This window comes from Metopolophium dirhodum, chromosome 8, assembly GCF_019925205.1.
Source record: "Metopolophium dirhodum isolate CAU chromosome 8, ASM1992520v1, whole genome shotgun sequence".
NCBI classification, from domain to species: domain Eukaryota; kingdom Metazoa; phylum Arthropoda; class Insecta; order Hemiptera; family Aphididae; genus Metopolophium; species Metopolophium dirhodum.
Window position 1 is genome coordinate 17,777,148 of NC_083567.1, and position 15,976 is coordinate 17,793,123.

At 27.7% G+C, this 15,976-nt stretch overlaps 1 protein-coding gene and 1 pseudogene across 2 annotated transcripts; one reads left to right on the forward strand and one right to left on the reverse strand.

Moving 5' to 3' along the window:
• The first annotated feature begins 49 nt into the window (after positions 1 to 49).
• Positions 50 to 13,284, forward strand: LOC132950877 (axotactin). 2 transcript variants are annotated; one of them, XM_061022476.1, is made up of 29 exons: positions 50 to 303; positions 383 to 550; positions 609 to 810; positions 874 to 1,058; positions 4,703 to 4,870; positions 5,788 to 5,956; positions 6,049 to 6,164; positions 6,233 to 6,658; positions 6,734 to 7,044; positions 7,131 to 7,386; positions 7,449 to 7,679; positions 7,741 to 7,913; positions 7,972 to 8,206; positions 8,268 to 8,468; positions 8,531 to 8,704; positions 8,798 to 9,023; positions 9,085 to 9,332; positions 9,443 to 9,721; positions 9,794 to 9,943; positions 10,076 to 10,294; positions 10,352 to 10,501; positions 10,559 to 10,709; positions 10,929 to 11,100; positions 11,190 to 11,349; positions 11,829 to 12,007; positions 12,069 to 12,165; positions 12,339 to 12,511; positions 12,594 to 12,756; positions 12,809 to 13,284. In XM_061022476.1, the coding sequence occupies exons 1-29, from the start codon at positions 231 to 233 to the stop codon at positions 12,892 to 12,894; spliced, it is 5,541 nt and encodes a 1,846-aa protein (XP_060878459.1). In that variant the 5' UTR covers positions 50 to 230; the 3' UTR covers positions 12,895 to 13,284. The 2 variants fall into 2 exon arrangements, with proteins under 2 accessions (XP_060878459.1, XP_060878460.1); XM_061022477.1 differs by lacking the exons at positions 50 to 303; positions 383 to 550; positions 609 to 810; positions 874 to 1,058; positions 4,703 to 4,870 and adding an exon at positions 5,661 to 5,724.
• Positions 2,277 to 2,975, reverse strand: LOC132950878 (uncharacterized; annotated as a pseudogene).
• Positions 13,285 to 15,976: the final 2,692 nt, after the last annotated feature.

Here is a 15,976-nt window from a genome sequence, read left to right on the forward strand (position 1 = left end):
TTTAAATAATTTATTGTTCCGTTAAGAGCTGTGAGTCACTGAAAAATTGAATTCAATTGACCATCTAATTGAATGGGTTATTATTCTATTGTGAGTTTACTATGTAGTCTACAGTTTCCTTTTTAAAACTACATGATGTAGTTCTAAGCTGGTTTAAAATAACTTTACTAATACTCATAAAATATATATCTTTTAACATCTGTGTGATGATGTTAATATTTGAGTGAAAAATGCACATTTTTTTTATAACCGTTTTTCTAATTTTAACTGTATTTGATGTAAAAGCACTGGAGAATTTCAAGGGTATACTATTATTTTTTTTACTTATTAATAATAATATATAATTTATACATTTTAATTAATGTTCATATTTTGAGAATAGAAAGATGTGAAATCCCAATTATGCGTGGTCCATGTCAAAATTGGATACATAAATGGTACTACGATTCTATTTTACACCAATGTAGAACTTACATAAGTGGTATTTGTAAAAGTGAAAATATATTTGATTCTGAGGCAGAATGTCTGTATTACTGTGTTGGTGCTAAAAGTAAACTTAATACATATTTTTAGCTTATTCAAATATTAACCCTTTTAATTTTTCCTAGACCATAACAATACATACTTTGTCTCAGAACCTGTTGAACAAAAATATGAATATGGTTCATCTACATTGGCACCAATAGCTCCAAGCGATAGAGGTGCAGAACTTACATTTTCTGAATCTGGTCATTATACTGTATTTATGATGGCTGAAAACAATGCGTTTATACAGCTTGATGGCAATCGTATTCCTACCTTTCAATTAAGGTAAAATTTGGCAACACCGTAATATTTTTATTCTTAAAATTTCTACTCATTTGATTCAAATAGGCTTTGTCGAGAAATATCATTCCAATTTCGTACACGTTTACCGCATGGATTACTTGTTTATCATAGTGTAAAGGACAGACCAACGGGTCTTCCTCCCTATGCTTTATACGTCATTGTTGAAAAGGGGCAACTTAAAGTAGTGCACGTCTATGGTAAACATTCAACCTCTGTAATAGTTGGAGAAGGTGAGTAAGAGATTTTAAATTTAGACAGTTATTGTAGCTATAATTGATAAAATAAATCTTCAAAAGATATGTTGAGTCTGAGAACACTAAAAATATTGAAATTATTTATAAACATAAGTTATAAGTAGTCATTAAGCTATAAGTTATAAGATTATAAAATCTATATTCATTGAACATATTTACAGAAAAAGCCTTTCAAAATGGTAGGTTATATTCAAACAAGTATTTGAGAAGTTAGCAGATTTTTGGTAAATTCATAAGGTTTAGATAATGTTTAGTTCAACTATGTTAGTCCAATCTTTTTGTCCTATAAACATAGGCGCAACTAGACCTCTAGTGGGGTGCTATAATATTTCTTATCTTAAAAACATAAAATTGATGGTATTTTACTATAACGATAGTTAAACCTAAAAAAACAAGGGGTGCAAAAGACCCTTTTGCACCTTTCTAGTTGCGCCAATGCCTATAAAGTAAAGGCCAGGATACACTATAGTTTAATATATTTTTCATCCAAAACACTCAGTTTAAAAAATGTATTATTTGGGCAAATTTTGATTACCATGGTTTCAATTATAGGATTTTATTGGTACATGTATTTTAAGGTATTATTCGTACTATAATTATTTCTTTAAAAATAATATTTTCATCTTAAAAGCTATGTGATTAAATATTATGCCATGAATAATTAAATCTAATAAGTACATATTTATCACAATAAATTCATTGCTTATAATTTATATTATAACTTTATAAGTTATAAACTATGGATTTTGTTATCAACATATCATTTGTTATAACAAACTAAATTTACAACAAATGTGTTGTTCTTATTAATTTGATTTTCTTAAGACTACACTCATGAAATAATAAAAAAAAAATAAAAGTACATTGGACCTAAAAAATAATTAGTAACACCAGGGACGCCCACAGCAATGTAGCTCAGGGGGGGGCAAAAAATTGCAGGTACCTGAATAGTAAATACTTATGGGAAGATTTACCGCTACATCTTTCATCTACTCATATTTTGTAATAATATCGTTAATAATTTTTTAAAAATCCAAACTAATTTAAGTTGATATAAAATTACACTATTAGTTCTATATTTATAAGAAAAAACACAATAAAATTTAAACAAAAAACAACTTTATTTGATTTGAATTAACATATTACATCATTACATGTTACATATTACATCATATTTATACATCATATTACATTTTATTCAAAAAGTAATGACAATCTCCTTTTGTTAGAAGCAAATAAATTGATTGATTTATCAATTTTTTGATTAAAAAATTTTTATCATCATACCTTTGGCAGTGTTTATTAATTAACCCCAAGCTACTCAGTCTTTTGTTTCCCATCCTATTTCTAATCCATGTCTTTAAACGGCGTAGAGTGCTGAAATTTAATAAAAAAGTTATTGTTAAATATGAATTTACACACAGAATAATATTTGTAAAAATATTTATTTAAAAACCATACCTAAACGATCTTTCTACTGAGCAGGAAGTTAAAGGTAAAGTAATTGCAGTTTGTATTGCTTGGCACACCGCTGGGTAATATGTGGTGTAATCGAGAATATCAATTAATTTCATGGTGGGTTCGACTTCTTTCTTTTTCCATAGATCATACCATGACAGTGCTTGCTCTTTAAAATTGTCTAGAAGTGAACCATAAAGTGTACAAATAAATTCAACACTTTCTACAAATTGTTGGTCGCTCATTAGTTTCATTTTTTTTGGGTGTAGGTTGTATAATATAAATATTTTTAATTTTTCTTCTGAAAATCTATCTTTTAGAGACATTATAACTGATTCCAAGTATGGTATAAATAAAGATTGTCTAAAATATACCTCCACATCGTTAGTTGGATAGTTTTCACGATGTACTTGTTTAACACTACGCCGTGGTAACTTTAACTGAAGACCTATTTTAGAAGCAACTAATTTTACTTCGTTAAATATTGTATTAAATATATTCTCATAATTATAAAAATTGACCTTATTGTGCCAATAATATTGGCTATTTATTATTTAAATATCCGGGTATTCTTGTAAGTTGTATTAACTTTAAAAATGCATACTTTTAGTAGGAATGTAATTAATTTAACCAGCAAAAACATTAAATTGTTATGATGGTAGTCGGAAGAATGTAATTTTAATAAAATATTAGCAAGAAATTAAATATAAATAATCCAATATAAGAGCTTACCTTTTTTGTTTTATCATTTGAAAAATAAGAGTGAAGTGTCCTCATTTTCTTCTTTTTAGGAACTGAATCCATGTTTGCACTTTTTAACGAATTTTTAAATTATTTTAACTTAAAAATTGGTTCATTTGTAAATTGTAGGGCAACAACAGTCAACACTCAACAATACGTGGACTTGGAAAACACAATATTTAATATGAAAAATTAAAAACAATGTTGCATAGTCAATGTTCTCTTTCTAGTAGAAACATTTGGTTGCATAACTTGAACTATTGCCCTAGGGGTTCTTATCAGCGAAAAACCGTTTTTACTAAGTTTTATTTTTCTAAAACGGAGACCACAATTGCGAGTGTAGCATCCTCTTAATAGTCTTAATAATATTAATTTGTTATTCCGAGTTTATTCAATTCAGCGTAGCCCGCAGATTAAATAAATAGGCATATTAGTAAAAACCAAGTAATAACCAAAGTTATAAATAGAACATTTCGTACCCAACCGTGAACCGTAAGATAATATAATTTTCTATAATAATATTATGATTGCTGCATATTGACAAAAACTTAAACACTGAAACGTGTATTCACACAATACTGTTTTAATAGTGAATTCGTGAACAGTTGAGTTGTCAACATTTGGTATGGAAAAAAATTCCAAACCAATAAACCACAATAATTTATAAATGATTGGTGAAATACTGAGATAAATTGGGGGTGCTAAGCATCCTCAAGCACCACCCTTGTGCGCCTATGCTGCTTATATATGACTTGTTAGAAACAAGGATTGTCGCATAGTCGCTAAATACCTAAGACCAGCTTTATGTAAAAAACTTCCAATTTTGTAACTGACAAAAAAAATCTCAGGGGGGGCAATGGCCCCCACTGCCCCCCCTTTCCGGGCGTCCCTGAGTAATACTCTTATGACCACTCGGGAGGTTAAAATGTTAGCCTTTTAAAACATTTTTCTTTTATTTTGAGCCACTTACTCTAAAAATGTAAACAATAATCAATTGTCAATAAAATTATAATTTCAGAAAATAAACTCAACTTTTTTCTTAGAAGAGACCTTGATATTTGTCGTATAACTATTTTAAGGCAATGTATGTTGATTATAATATTTTATATTAATTTAGAACATATTTACTTAAAATAACCTTAGCAACCGATAAATACATACAATAGGTACTAACAAATATAATTTTAAAATTAAAAGTCTACCCACTTCAGGCTTATATAATATAATATTATTATATATTATTAGAAAGGCATAGAGGTGAATTCAAAAATTTATTTATTTATTTGGTGGGGTGGAAATTCTTATATTTTTTCAATCATATAATTATTAATTACTAAAGACTAAACAATGGTATTTAAAGATAATATTTTATCTAGGTAAGGTATTATTGTAATTTTATAAGATTTTGTTTTACATTTTAGGATTAAATCATGATATTTGGCACACTGTAACTGTACGTATAGATGTACATGGAGCTAGACTTATAGCAAAAGTAGATAATATAAGTGCAGAAAAAATAATACAAGGATTACACAAGTCTAGTAATTATGGCATATCTACTGACTTAACATCTGTCGTTTTAATTGGTGGTATGAACATTATGTTAATTATTATAATTATATTAAAATTAATTTAATTTTCCTTATTCTATTGACGTAATTCAGAAACAAACTACATTTAATTAAGTTTTAAAGAATATTTATCTAAACCAAAAATAAATACAGTAACTTTATGTATATAATATTGCATTATAGGTACCATCAAACACTCAAACAGGATTACTTGGGAGTTGGGGCAGTTTCAAATTTAATTGGAAATTATGGAGAAAGAAATAAACCTTATTATCTAATTCTTCTAAGCTACAACAAACCTGTGTTGATTATTTTTTTAAAAATATATCAAAATTAAAGAAATATCATGGATCTTTTCATACTTCTTATTTTATTTTTGCGACTTCCTCAAGTTACCCTAAATAATGTCATATTCCAATGAATAGAGGAGGGTAGTCATATAACTATTATTTAAAATCCAATTCTTCATTATTAAGGGGTATCATAGGACAAACATTTAGATATGTACAATATAATTATATATTACAAGATAAATTATAAAATGTTCATACTTGAAATGAAGAATTTTATTTTGTAGAGAACTGTTCAATTTATTCATATAAGGGTGGACTCTCCAGGATTAATAAACTAGAAGATGGAACTATAAAATATCTTTACTACCTGAAAATTAACTTTTAGACTAAATTGCTGTCATTGAATAGTTACTATTTTTTTTAAAATTTAATTAAATATTCTTTGTATACCATACACATATGTATATATTTTGTGGAGAAAATGTTAATTTTGAATATAGATTCAGTGTAAATTGTAATAACTTTTGTTGATGGGCAAAAACCAAAATATATTTTTGCCCCTAGTTGATCAGTTTGATGGTATCTATTTATTATTTTTAATACCTAATATTATTATTTTGAATTTCTGTATAATTAATTTAGGTTTGAGCCCAGAGGAAAAACTACATGGTGTTAAGTATATTATAGAATCATTTGTTGGCTGCATAAAAGAAATGGTTTTGAGTGCTGGAAAAGCTGCTTCGGATTTATTACCCATCAAACCGTTAATTGCTACTAAACACGACAATGTACAAGAAGGTTGCATAGATAAGTATGGTTTATTTTCTAATCATTTAAGAGTAAATTATTGATGTTTAAAATACAAGTTATGTGTACACTAATCACTTTAAACACCAATTCCAGATGTAAAACTGAAGACAATATTTGTTTTAAAGGTAGTTTATGTATTAACCATTATAATCAATTGTCATGTGATTGTTTTGGAACTCTTTATGAAGGCGAATACTGTGATATTTATGGTATTATATTTAAAAATTTTTTTTTGTTAGAAATGTACTGCATGTACTAACTTATAAACTATTTTCAGTTTCTACTGTATTAACTTTAAGAGGATCTTCCTATGTATCATACCGTGTTTATGATTGGAAAGATAGGGTTCATTCAAGTATGAATCGTATTAGTTTTATGTTTAAGACCAGATTTGATGATTCTGCTTTATTTTATGCGAGCGGAGAGTCTCATAAACATCATCACATTGCGATATCAATTTATAATGGATCAGTTATTGTTGAAATTGAACTTGGTGATGGAGAGCCTATAATATTTGCAACTGTAGGTAATAACACAAACTCAAATCAATGGCATAACTTGACAATATTGCATAAAGAAAATATGGTCGATATTATGTTTAATGGAGAAACTAAAAATTATATTTTGGCTGGAACTCGAAATTATTTATACATAGATCCTGAAATATATTTTGGTGGCGGTCCAACACTTTCTAATAAACCTGGTACAATATTAATTATAAATATTATTTCAATTGAAAGTATGTTTGATTAAATTAACAAATTAAATTAAATTTTAGGTTTGAAATCACATAATAACTTTGTAGGTTCTCTAAAATATGTTTTTTTTAATGACATATCAATATTATATGAATTAAAAAGAGGAAATCCAAAAGTGCATTACATTGGATTTTTATCACCAGAATTTACAGAAACTGAAGTTGACATGATTCCTATAACATTACCATTTCCATCTTCACATATTGTATGGCCAGTAGCATCTGTTAACCATATAAGTTTGATGTTTGATTTTAAAAGTCATAAGCATATGGCTATTTTAGTATCATCACCTGTGACAACATCCTCTCAGAATTCTTCTGGATTTTGGGAAGTAAGTGGAACTTTGTAACTGGGCAATTTATAAACTGATAATTTGTTTATATTACATAATTAATTTATTGATAACATTGTTATAAGTTGCGGATGGTAAACAATGAAATACGTTTTGAACTCACACCATCATCTAGTAAAAATGTCACACAATTAACTACTGTTAAATATGATTTAAACATTGAAGGGTCTTGGCATAAAGTTTGTTTAAATTACACTAAAGGATTGCTTACATTAAATGTAGATGACAAAAATAAGACAACTTTTTTAAATGGCATTCAAAATTTTTTGGCCGAACAAACTATAACTATTGGTAGTGGAATTGGAGGCAAAGGAAGTTTTGGTATAAAATCATAATTCAATTTAATTTAAATTATATTAATTTAAAATATATTATTATTATAGGCCTTGTTGGTTGTATACGAGAGATTTGGTTAGATGGTATATTTTTAGAGTCTAGACAAATGGTTAGAACTAATAGAACAACTGGCCAAGTGTCAATTGATAATTGTCAATTAGTAGATCCATGTAAGAGACCAAATGCTTGTGAACATGATGGTAAATGTTCAGTCGTTGATGATAAAGTAATTTGTGACTGTAAAGGAACTGGATATATTGGAAAAAATTGCCATTTTGGTAAAAATACATATAACTATATATAATTCAAACAAATATCAATATAATTGAATTGATTTAGCACAGTTTCGTAAGACATGCGAAGAACTCGCTCTTTTAGGTTATACTAAGCCTGATGTTTATCTCATTGATATTGATGGAAACGGAAAATTTCCCCCAGCCCATGTTAAATGTGAATTTGGAGTTCAAGGAGATTCAAAAACTATTGTTGAACACAATTTACCTAGTCAAATCGTAATATAACCTAAAGATTAATAATTACATATACATTCATAAATGTTTACAAATTTAGGATGTTAGAAGTGCAGCAGAATCAGATTTCAGCTTTACTATAACATATAGAGATTTTCCTCCAGAAATGTTGAAGGAGCTTATATCACATTCGTTGCATTGTAGCCAGTACATAAAATATGATTGTTATAAGGCTCCATTAGATCTTCATTCTGCTACATGGTTTACTTCCGCTGCTCAAGAAGAGCTCATTAATTTTATTGGTTATGCCAAACGAGGATCTTGCCCATGTTCAAGTATTTTTTATATTCATTTTTAATTTAGCATTTTTTTTTTTTTCATAACATTAATTTTTAGTGAATAAAACATGTTCAAATCGTACACATTCGTGCAATTGTGATTTTCCTGATGCTAAATGGCATTCAGATGAAGGACATTATTTAACTTCTAAATATGGAGGATTAGGAATTACAAAAATGGTGTTTTTACAACAAGAACATTTAGAGCTTGATGCTTTAGGACGTATAACATTGGGTCCACTTGAGTGTGTTGAAACAAGTTAAGTTTAATAAAAAAAAAATCTGAAAAACCTTATTAAAAATAATTTTTTATATTTTCAGACACTCAGAAATATGTTGTAACATTTACAACAAGTCAATCTTATATAGAAGTACCAGGTTGGAGAAAAGGAGACATAGCATTCAGTTTTAGGACTACTGGAGAAAAAGCAATTTTACTATACCAACCACCAATTCGAAGACAACACCCTTCTTTTATGGTTGCTCTCACAAGTGGTATATTTTTATGAACTAAATTTATTATGATTTTAAAGTTAAATGTTGTTATTATTTTATTAATGTATTTATTCATGGCACTGTAACATTTAGATTTTAAATTAACTTTTAATTTTACGTTAAATTCTGGAAAATCAAGAGACATGGAAGTAAAATCTAGACGGCGATTAAATAACGGCGAATGGCAGAAAATTTGGATTGATTATAACTCTCATCATGTACGCTTTATGATTAATACAGATTATGAAATGATCGATTTATTGCCCAATGAAAAATTTGGTCCTTTTGAAGGAAGTATGTATATTGGAGGTGCTACCGAGTAAGTTTATTATTTATTTATTATTCTTCTGTTCACCATGAAAATAATTAATTTGGTTTAGAGACCTTCTTCAAGTTACAACTGTGAGTCAAGGTTTAATAGGATGTTTTAGAGGATTGGTAGTAAATGGTGAAATTTTAGATATATATTCATACATGAGTGTTCATTTATCCGAAATTATAAAAGAATGTAAACCATCATGTGCTCCAAATCCATGTAAAAATGGAGCAAAATGCAAAGAACTATGGAGTACATTTCAATGTGTTTGTGAAAATCCTTGGGCCTATAGTGGGATATATTGTGAAAATAGTTAAGTACCTATTAAGTATTAATTAATTAAAATCAATGATGAAATAATATCCAAATCTTCAGTTACTTATGCTTATTATATTAATGGCTATTATTTATCATTTATTTAGATATCAATACACAAGGCTTAACATTTATTACGAGGGAATCATATTTTAAACGGAATTATTTTATCAATAATATAACAGAATTAAGTCAAGAGTCTTACTATAAACTTTTGACTAAAGATATTTTAATGAATTTAAGAACATATGACGAAAACTCATTAATATTACATGCAAATGATCATTTAAACAATTTTGTGCAACTTTTTATTTTGAATGGAAATTCTGTGGTATTTGTGTTTAATCATTCTCATAAAATTTACAATATAACTGTAAAATATCCAGGTAGATTTTGAGTTTTATATGTATTATGGTTTATGATTACATGAAGCTAATAATTTAACTAAATAATTTAAGGTTTAAATCGAGGAAAATCTATTCAACTAGCTTTGGTAAGAACAGAAAATGTTACTATGTTATATGTCAATGAAATAAACAGTTCTGTTCCAGTCGGATATAGTTTATTGATAAATTATACTAGCAAACCTTGGAGAAATCCAGAACTAGGTGAGTCCACGTATAAATATATTTATATGGTATATACTCAGTGCTTTAAAAAGTGTTATACAATATTAATGTAATAGTTGTACATAGTATGCATTACATTTTTATTTGTCTATGTTTATTGATTGTTTCTAGAGATTTTATCACCACAAAGACCCCCTGCTCCTCCTACTGAATACTTTCAAGTAAATATTGGTGGATTTGATCCAGAAAATTTAATTAGTAGTAAAAAAGAACCTGTACGGTTGTCTGGATATGTTGGTTGTGTACGAGGATTAAAAATAGACGATTTTGTAGTCAGTTTTAGTAGTCTTGGCTTAGCAAATTCTTCATTTAATACTTCTAAAGAAAAGGGTATGATATGTATAAATCATAAATATTGATAATTTTTTAATTAGTTAATTCTTGTAGAACTTAGAGGTATAATATCTGGCTGCAATATGAAATGTGACGAGCAACAGCCCTGTAAAAACAAAGGTATTTGTATTGAAAATTTTGAAAAAGGTGGTAGTTCGTGTGATTGTGAGCATACATCTTATTATGGAGATTTTTGCGGTTTAGGTAATGGTATTTTTTAATTTGTTAACTTTCTTACTTTTTAAAACTTATTGTGTTTAGATAAAGGAGCAGATTTTAGTGGCGTCTCAGTTTTACGCCGAAAGTTTCTTCTGGAAGGACCAGTTACACAAGTAAAGTTGAATCTAGCTTTCTCAAGTAGTGACAAGAGACAACGAAGCACAGTTTTATTGCTTATCCAAACAGAAAACAAGTAAAATGTTGTTTGAATTTAAATAAATGATCTTTAGTCTATAGGGAATGTGTTGGTTTTAAACTTTTTTTTTTTATTGTGATATACTATTCCTTGAGGGTCCGTCATTAAATATGCCTGATTGTATATTATGGATTATTACCGTAATTTAATATATTATATATTTTTTTAATTGTGATTATTATTACATATATAAAATAATATGAAATTGTTATGTAGGAGAAGTTACTATCTTATTGTTGCATTAAACGAAAAAGGTGAAATGGTCTTTGAAGAAGATCGTGAGGGAACAGGAGGAGCATTTGGTGCACATATTAAAGATAGAAACTTTTTAAACGGAGCGAGACACTCAGTTTACTATAAACGTACTGAATCTAGTTCAATACTTATGGTAAATTATGTTTACTTATGTATATGTATGCATTTGTGGCTTAAAATTTATTTATAATTTATAATAACTATTTTCTTTGATAAACATAGGTCGATAGAGATCCTATAGAACTAAAAAAAATCCCAGTTCTAAGTTTAACTGATACATTAACAGATATCACTGCTGGAGATAATGAAGTACAAATCGGTGGACTTAATACAACTGACCCACGTTTTGCTTCTTATACAAGTTATAGTGGATGCATTTCAAGTAATATTTGTATACTTAAATGAATATTAAAAAAATGTAAGATACTTATTGCTTGAGCTTTAGCCATCATATTGTCTTTAATTAAAAATATAAATGTATAAAATATATTGTTTTTTTTTTTTAAATTTACCAACAACGGGGTAATTATTCTATAATTTAACCTTGATTATACCGATACAGATTCATATATATTTATTATTTAAGTAGTATTCAGTTAAATTTTATTGATTTTTATATAGATACTATAAATGCAATAACTGTTATTATTTGCTACCAGTTACCACTTAGTTATCAACTTTCCAATTATAATTTAAATACTAATTATAAATACTTTATTTTGTTTTTATTTATAAATATATTTTAATGTAGGTTAATAGCAAATAAATAATATTTCACCCAAAGGCCTAAGTTGCTGCGGGTTAACTAATAAAAAAAAAAATAATATGCGCATCTTTATCAAATATATATTTTAATTTTAGATGTATTTTTGGAAGTCAATTATAATGCAATGAGACCATTAGATGAATATATGCTATTTACAAAAACTGGTAGTGAGAAAGTAAATGTAACAAATTCTCAAGGAGTTCGCAGTGCTCAGTGTGCTTCTTTTGATGATATACATAAACCTAGACCTGGACCTTCACTTAACATAAGCTATGTATGAATTATTTTATTACCTTATATCTACTATTATTTATTATAAATTCTTTTTTTTTTAGGGAGTAGATCAAACTTGGGTCTTAGATCCTCCAGCTCGTATGCCTTATGATTCTAAGTATGCAAAAGTGTTCACTCAACAAGATAATACATTTAATGGTAAGTTAAAATATGAAGGCAACCTTTTGAAAAATATATTATGTTTCAGATTTATATTACGTAATTAATAATGTATGGCACAAAATATTAAAAATATTTAGATTCAGATATTTTAACCGGTTATAAATAATTAGTTTCAAGTGTTTATTTATTAAACTTTTTTCTTTTTAAAGTTGTTGCAATGGTAATGGCGAGTATTTTATCGTTAGTAATAATATCTGTGTCATATCATGCATATCACACAAATGTTAAATGGAAAAAACGTCGAGATGAAGAAATTAATGCTGAAATAGCGCGAAATAAACGACAGTCAATTCAAATGCAAGAGGGATACAAACTTGTAAAAGTATAATACAGTTAAACATTTTTTAAGTTTACTAATGTACTTAATAATAGACTGTTATAATTTATTTTTACATAATATTCAGGAAGATAAACTTCAACTTAATGGAATAAATATGGAAATGAAATCATTGTCTAAACAGCCACTGCCTATTGTTCGATTCTATACTCCTGCGGATGAAGATAATGAAGGTTTAAAAGGAAAAGAATTACGTATTGAACCAAGATTGAAACACTCGGCTATAAGAGGTATATTTTTTTCAATAAAATATAATAAAAACTATATAAATTAATTGTATAGGTTACTTAACCAAAGTAGACAAAACGTGGGAGCCTATTGAAGAAACATCTGAAATATTAGAAGAAATTACTGAAGATAAACAATAGCGTCAATAAATCTTACTAATAATCATAAATTTAAACTGCATTATCATTAAATTTTTAGTGTACATTTTATGAAGATAGGTATTTTAATTAAAAATATTCGCGTTTGTATACCTTTTATTGTAGTATCTATTTTTTTATTATTTGTAAGTACCTGTGTACTAATGTTAATGTCTTGTTGTTTGAGTAAAATATATAGACTTACGAGTTAAGAGGTAGGCACTTCCCTGATTATTATTTAATTAGGTATTGAATATTTATTTAATACACAAACAATATAAATTATAATATATTATATATTTATAGCCTCCATACGAGTTTTTCTCTGTAAGGCCCAATATTTCTCTGTAAGTAAATTAAATTAAATAAATAAAAATAATATATATATAGGTACTTTATGTGATATTATTTATTCTATTCAGTAAACTAAGAGTGTAACAACATTACAACAAGTATGTATAACCATTAACTATTAACTATTAAACTGTAGAAATATAAGGATGCACATTTTGCAATTTTTAATTTGGAAGTATTAAACACGAACAATTTATAATCAGAAGCTTACCTAGGGTGAAGTATGGCTTTTAACCTCTAACTTATAATATGTATCCATAATTCATAAATTGTACATAGAGTTAAAAATAATTTAAATTAAAAAAGGGGAAAGTAGGTAACCGCTCTGGCTCTGATGTACAATAGGTGAAGTAGTGATGAGCACAATTTAAATTATATCTTTTAAATTTGTCTTAAATCATGGTGAAGAGTCAAGAGTGTACCTCGCCATTAGGATAGGTTAAGTAAGCTATAGTTAGTTAATCATGCTAATGTATATGTTAATTTTAATTAAATATTTAAATGATAAATCTTACATACGAAAAAAAAAACGATCCTGAGCGAAGACAGTATATCATGATTAATGAGTTAATCATAATTCGGTCTTAATTAAGTATTTTATGATATGATATTATATAAGTACACTATACAGTACTTTTTCTTGTATAGAAACCGTTGTCCGTTTGCAATAACACTGTTATAATGACAAACCGGGTGTTATGACCTTAGATTGAAGGTTCTATATAATTGTTTGTACTAATTTGTATCGATTATTATGACGTCTGTATAATTATTACTATACGGATGTTATGACTGTTATTTTTTATTATATTATTATTATTAATATTTTATCTATAATGACTTAAATATATTTATCGAACGTAACATAACAACTAATAATAGATGATGGATGACTCATTGTATTTATTAAAATCTAACTTATTTAAATATTTGTATAAGTGTTATTGTTCTTAAAAATATAGGTATAGACTATAGGCGTATAGCAGACGAAATCCAAAGGTTTGCTCACAAACACTAGATGTGGCTAGATCACCCTGTCAATCAATTTGCCATCTAATTATTAGATAACTCCAAGGACATCAGACGTCTTAAGCGACTTAATTTAAGATTTTAGATTAAGGTAGGAGCCACTTGATTGGAAGTGACTCTATCAATGTGTAAAAGTGTAAAGATAATTTATATCTAATATGTAAAATATATATAATCGTTAAACATATTTATAAAGACCTTTGGGTCGTTTAAATAATAAAGCCCCAACATTAAACAAAATAATATAATACTTTTATAAAATGTTATATCACTCATCACTGATGGACAAATTAATTCATTAAGTAAATATCAAAAATTGTTATGAAGAATCTATATGACTGCCGGATTATTAAATATTTTTTAACTTTGTCGTCTGGGGCCGTAAACCGGTAAACCTATAATAATAATAATAATATTAATAACTCTATGCTTGGGGCAAATGCCCCTCATGCCCTCCGTTAAAAACGCCCCTGATGAATGCGTACGAGAAAAAAAGCGTAATGGCGGAATAAGTGAAATTTTATTATTATTAAACTTATACTTATTTCATATTTCTTTTCTATCTTATTTTAAAATAATAAATTGACATTTGGACGTAAGTTAAGCAGTGACCTACGTGAATTTTAGAATTGCGGAATAAAAATCCCCAGACTATAATATTCCTTACAACCACATGCAAATGGTTGAACAAATATTTTTTAAACGTTAATTAGTATCTATAATTACCACATTATTAATATTTATTAGTATCATTCAAAAAAATTAATATTTTGTTTTAAATTACGATGTTAATTATATAGTAATATAGTAATATTGTAGTCTAGGGATTTTTTTCCTATTACCGAATTTTCAATGGTTGAGGAACGCTGCAAAATAATTTACTGTCCGTAAATAATTCGAATAATACTGCAATATTATATATATACATTATACGTATAGGTATATAATTAAATAATTAGATTTATTTTTTTATGAATATTACCCATATTTTTTTCTGAAAACTACTAAAATGTCCAATGTTTCCAATTATCGTCCTGTCACATATTTCCAAAATTTTTGAATTGCTGGTCTTGCATTGTATTCAACCATCGATCAATATAATTCTTATAGAGGAACAGCATGGCTTTCGCCCTGGTTGTTCCACCATTACCTGTAATTTAGTATTTAACAACTATGTATACCAATCTTTCAATTTGAAAATACAAGTAGATGCCATTTATACTGATTTCAATAAGGCATTTGATTCAGTTAATGACAACGCCCTAATCCAGGTCCTCAACGTATATGGGATCGGTGAACCTCTCCTGTCCTGGTTTTCGTCTTAACTCTCTTGCCGTTACCAATGGGTCAAATTGCTTGGAGTAAAATCTAATGTCTAATCTTGCTACGTCCGGTGTTCCTCAATTAAGTCACCTATCTCCGATCCTGTTTTCTTTATTCATTAATAGTGTATCAAGTATTCTTTCCAATAGCCAGATTTTATGTTTTGCCGATGATATCAAGCTCTACTCTCGTTTATCCTCCTTGGATGACTGTATTCTGTTACAGAGTGATTTTGAACGGTTCACTGAGTGGTTTAATTTACCAGGGTTATCCCTTAATGTTTCAAAATGAAAGACCATGACTTGCCAGGATTCAGTCCCCTGTCAAATATGCTTATCATCTCGGACCTACTGCTATTTCATGTTCTAATGACTGTGTA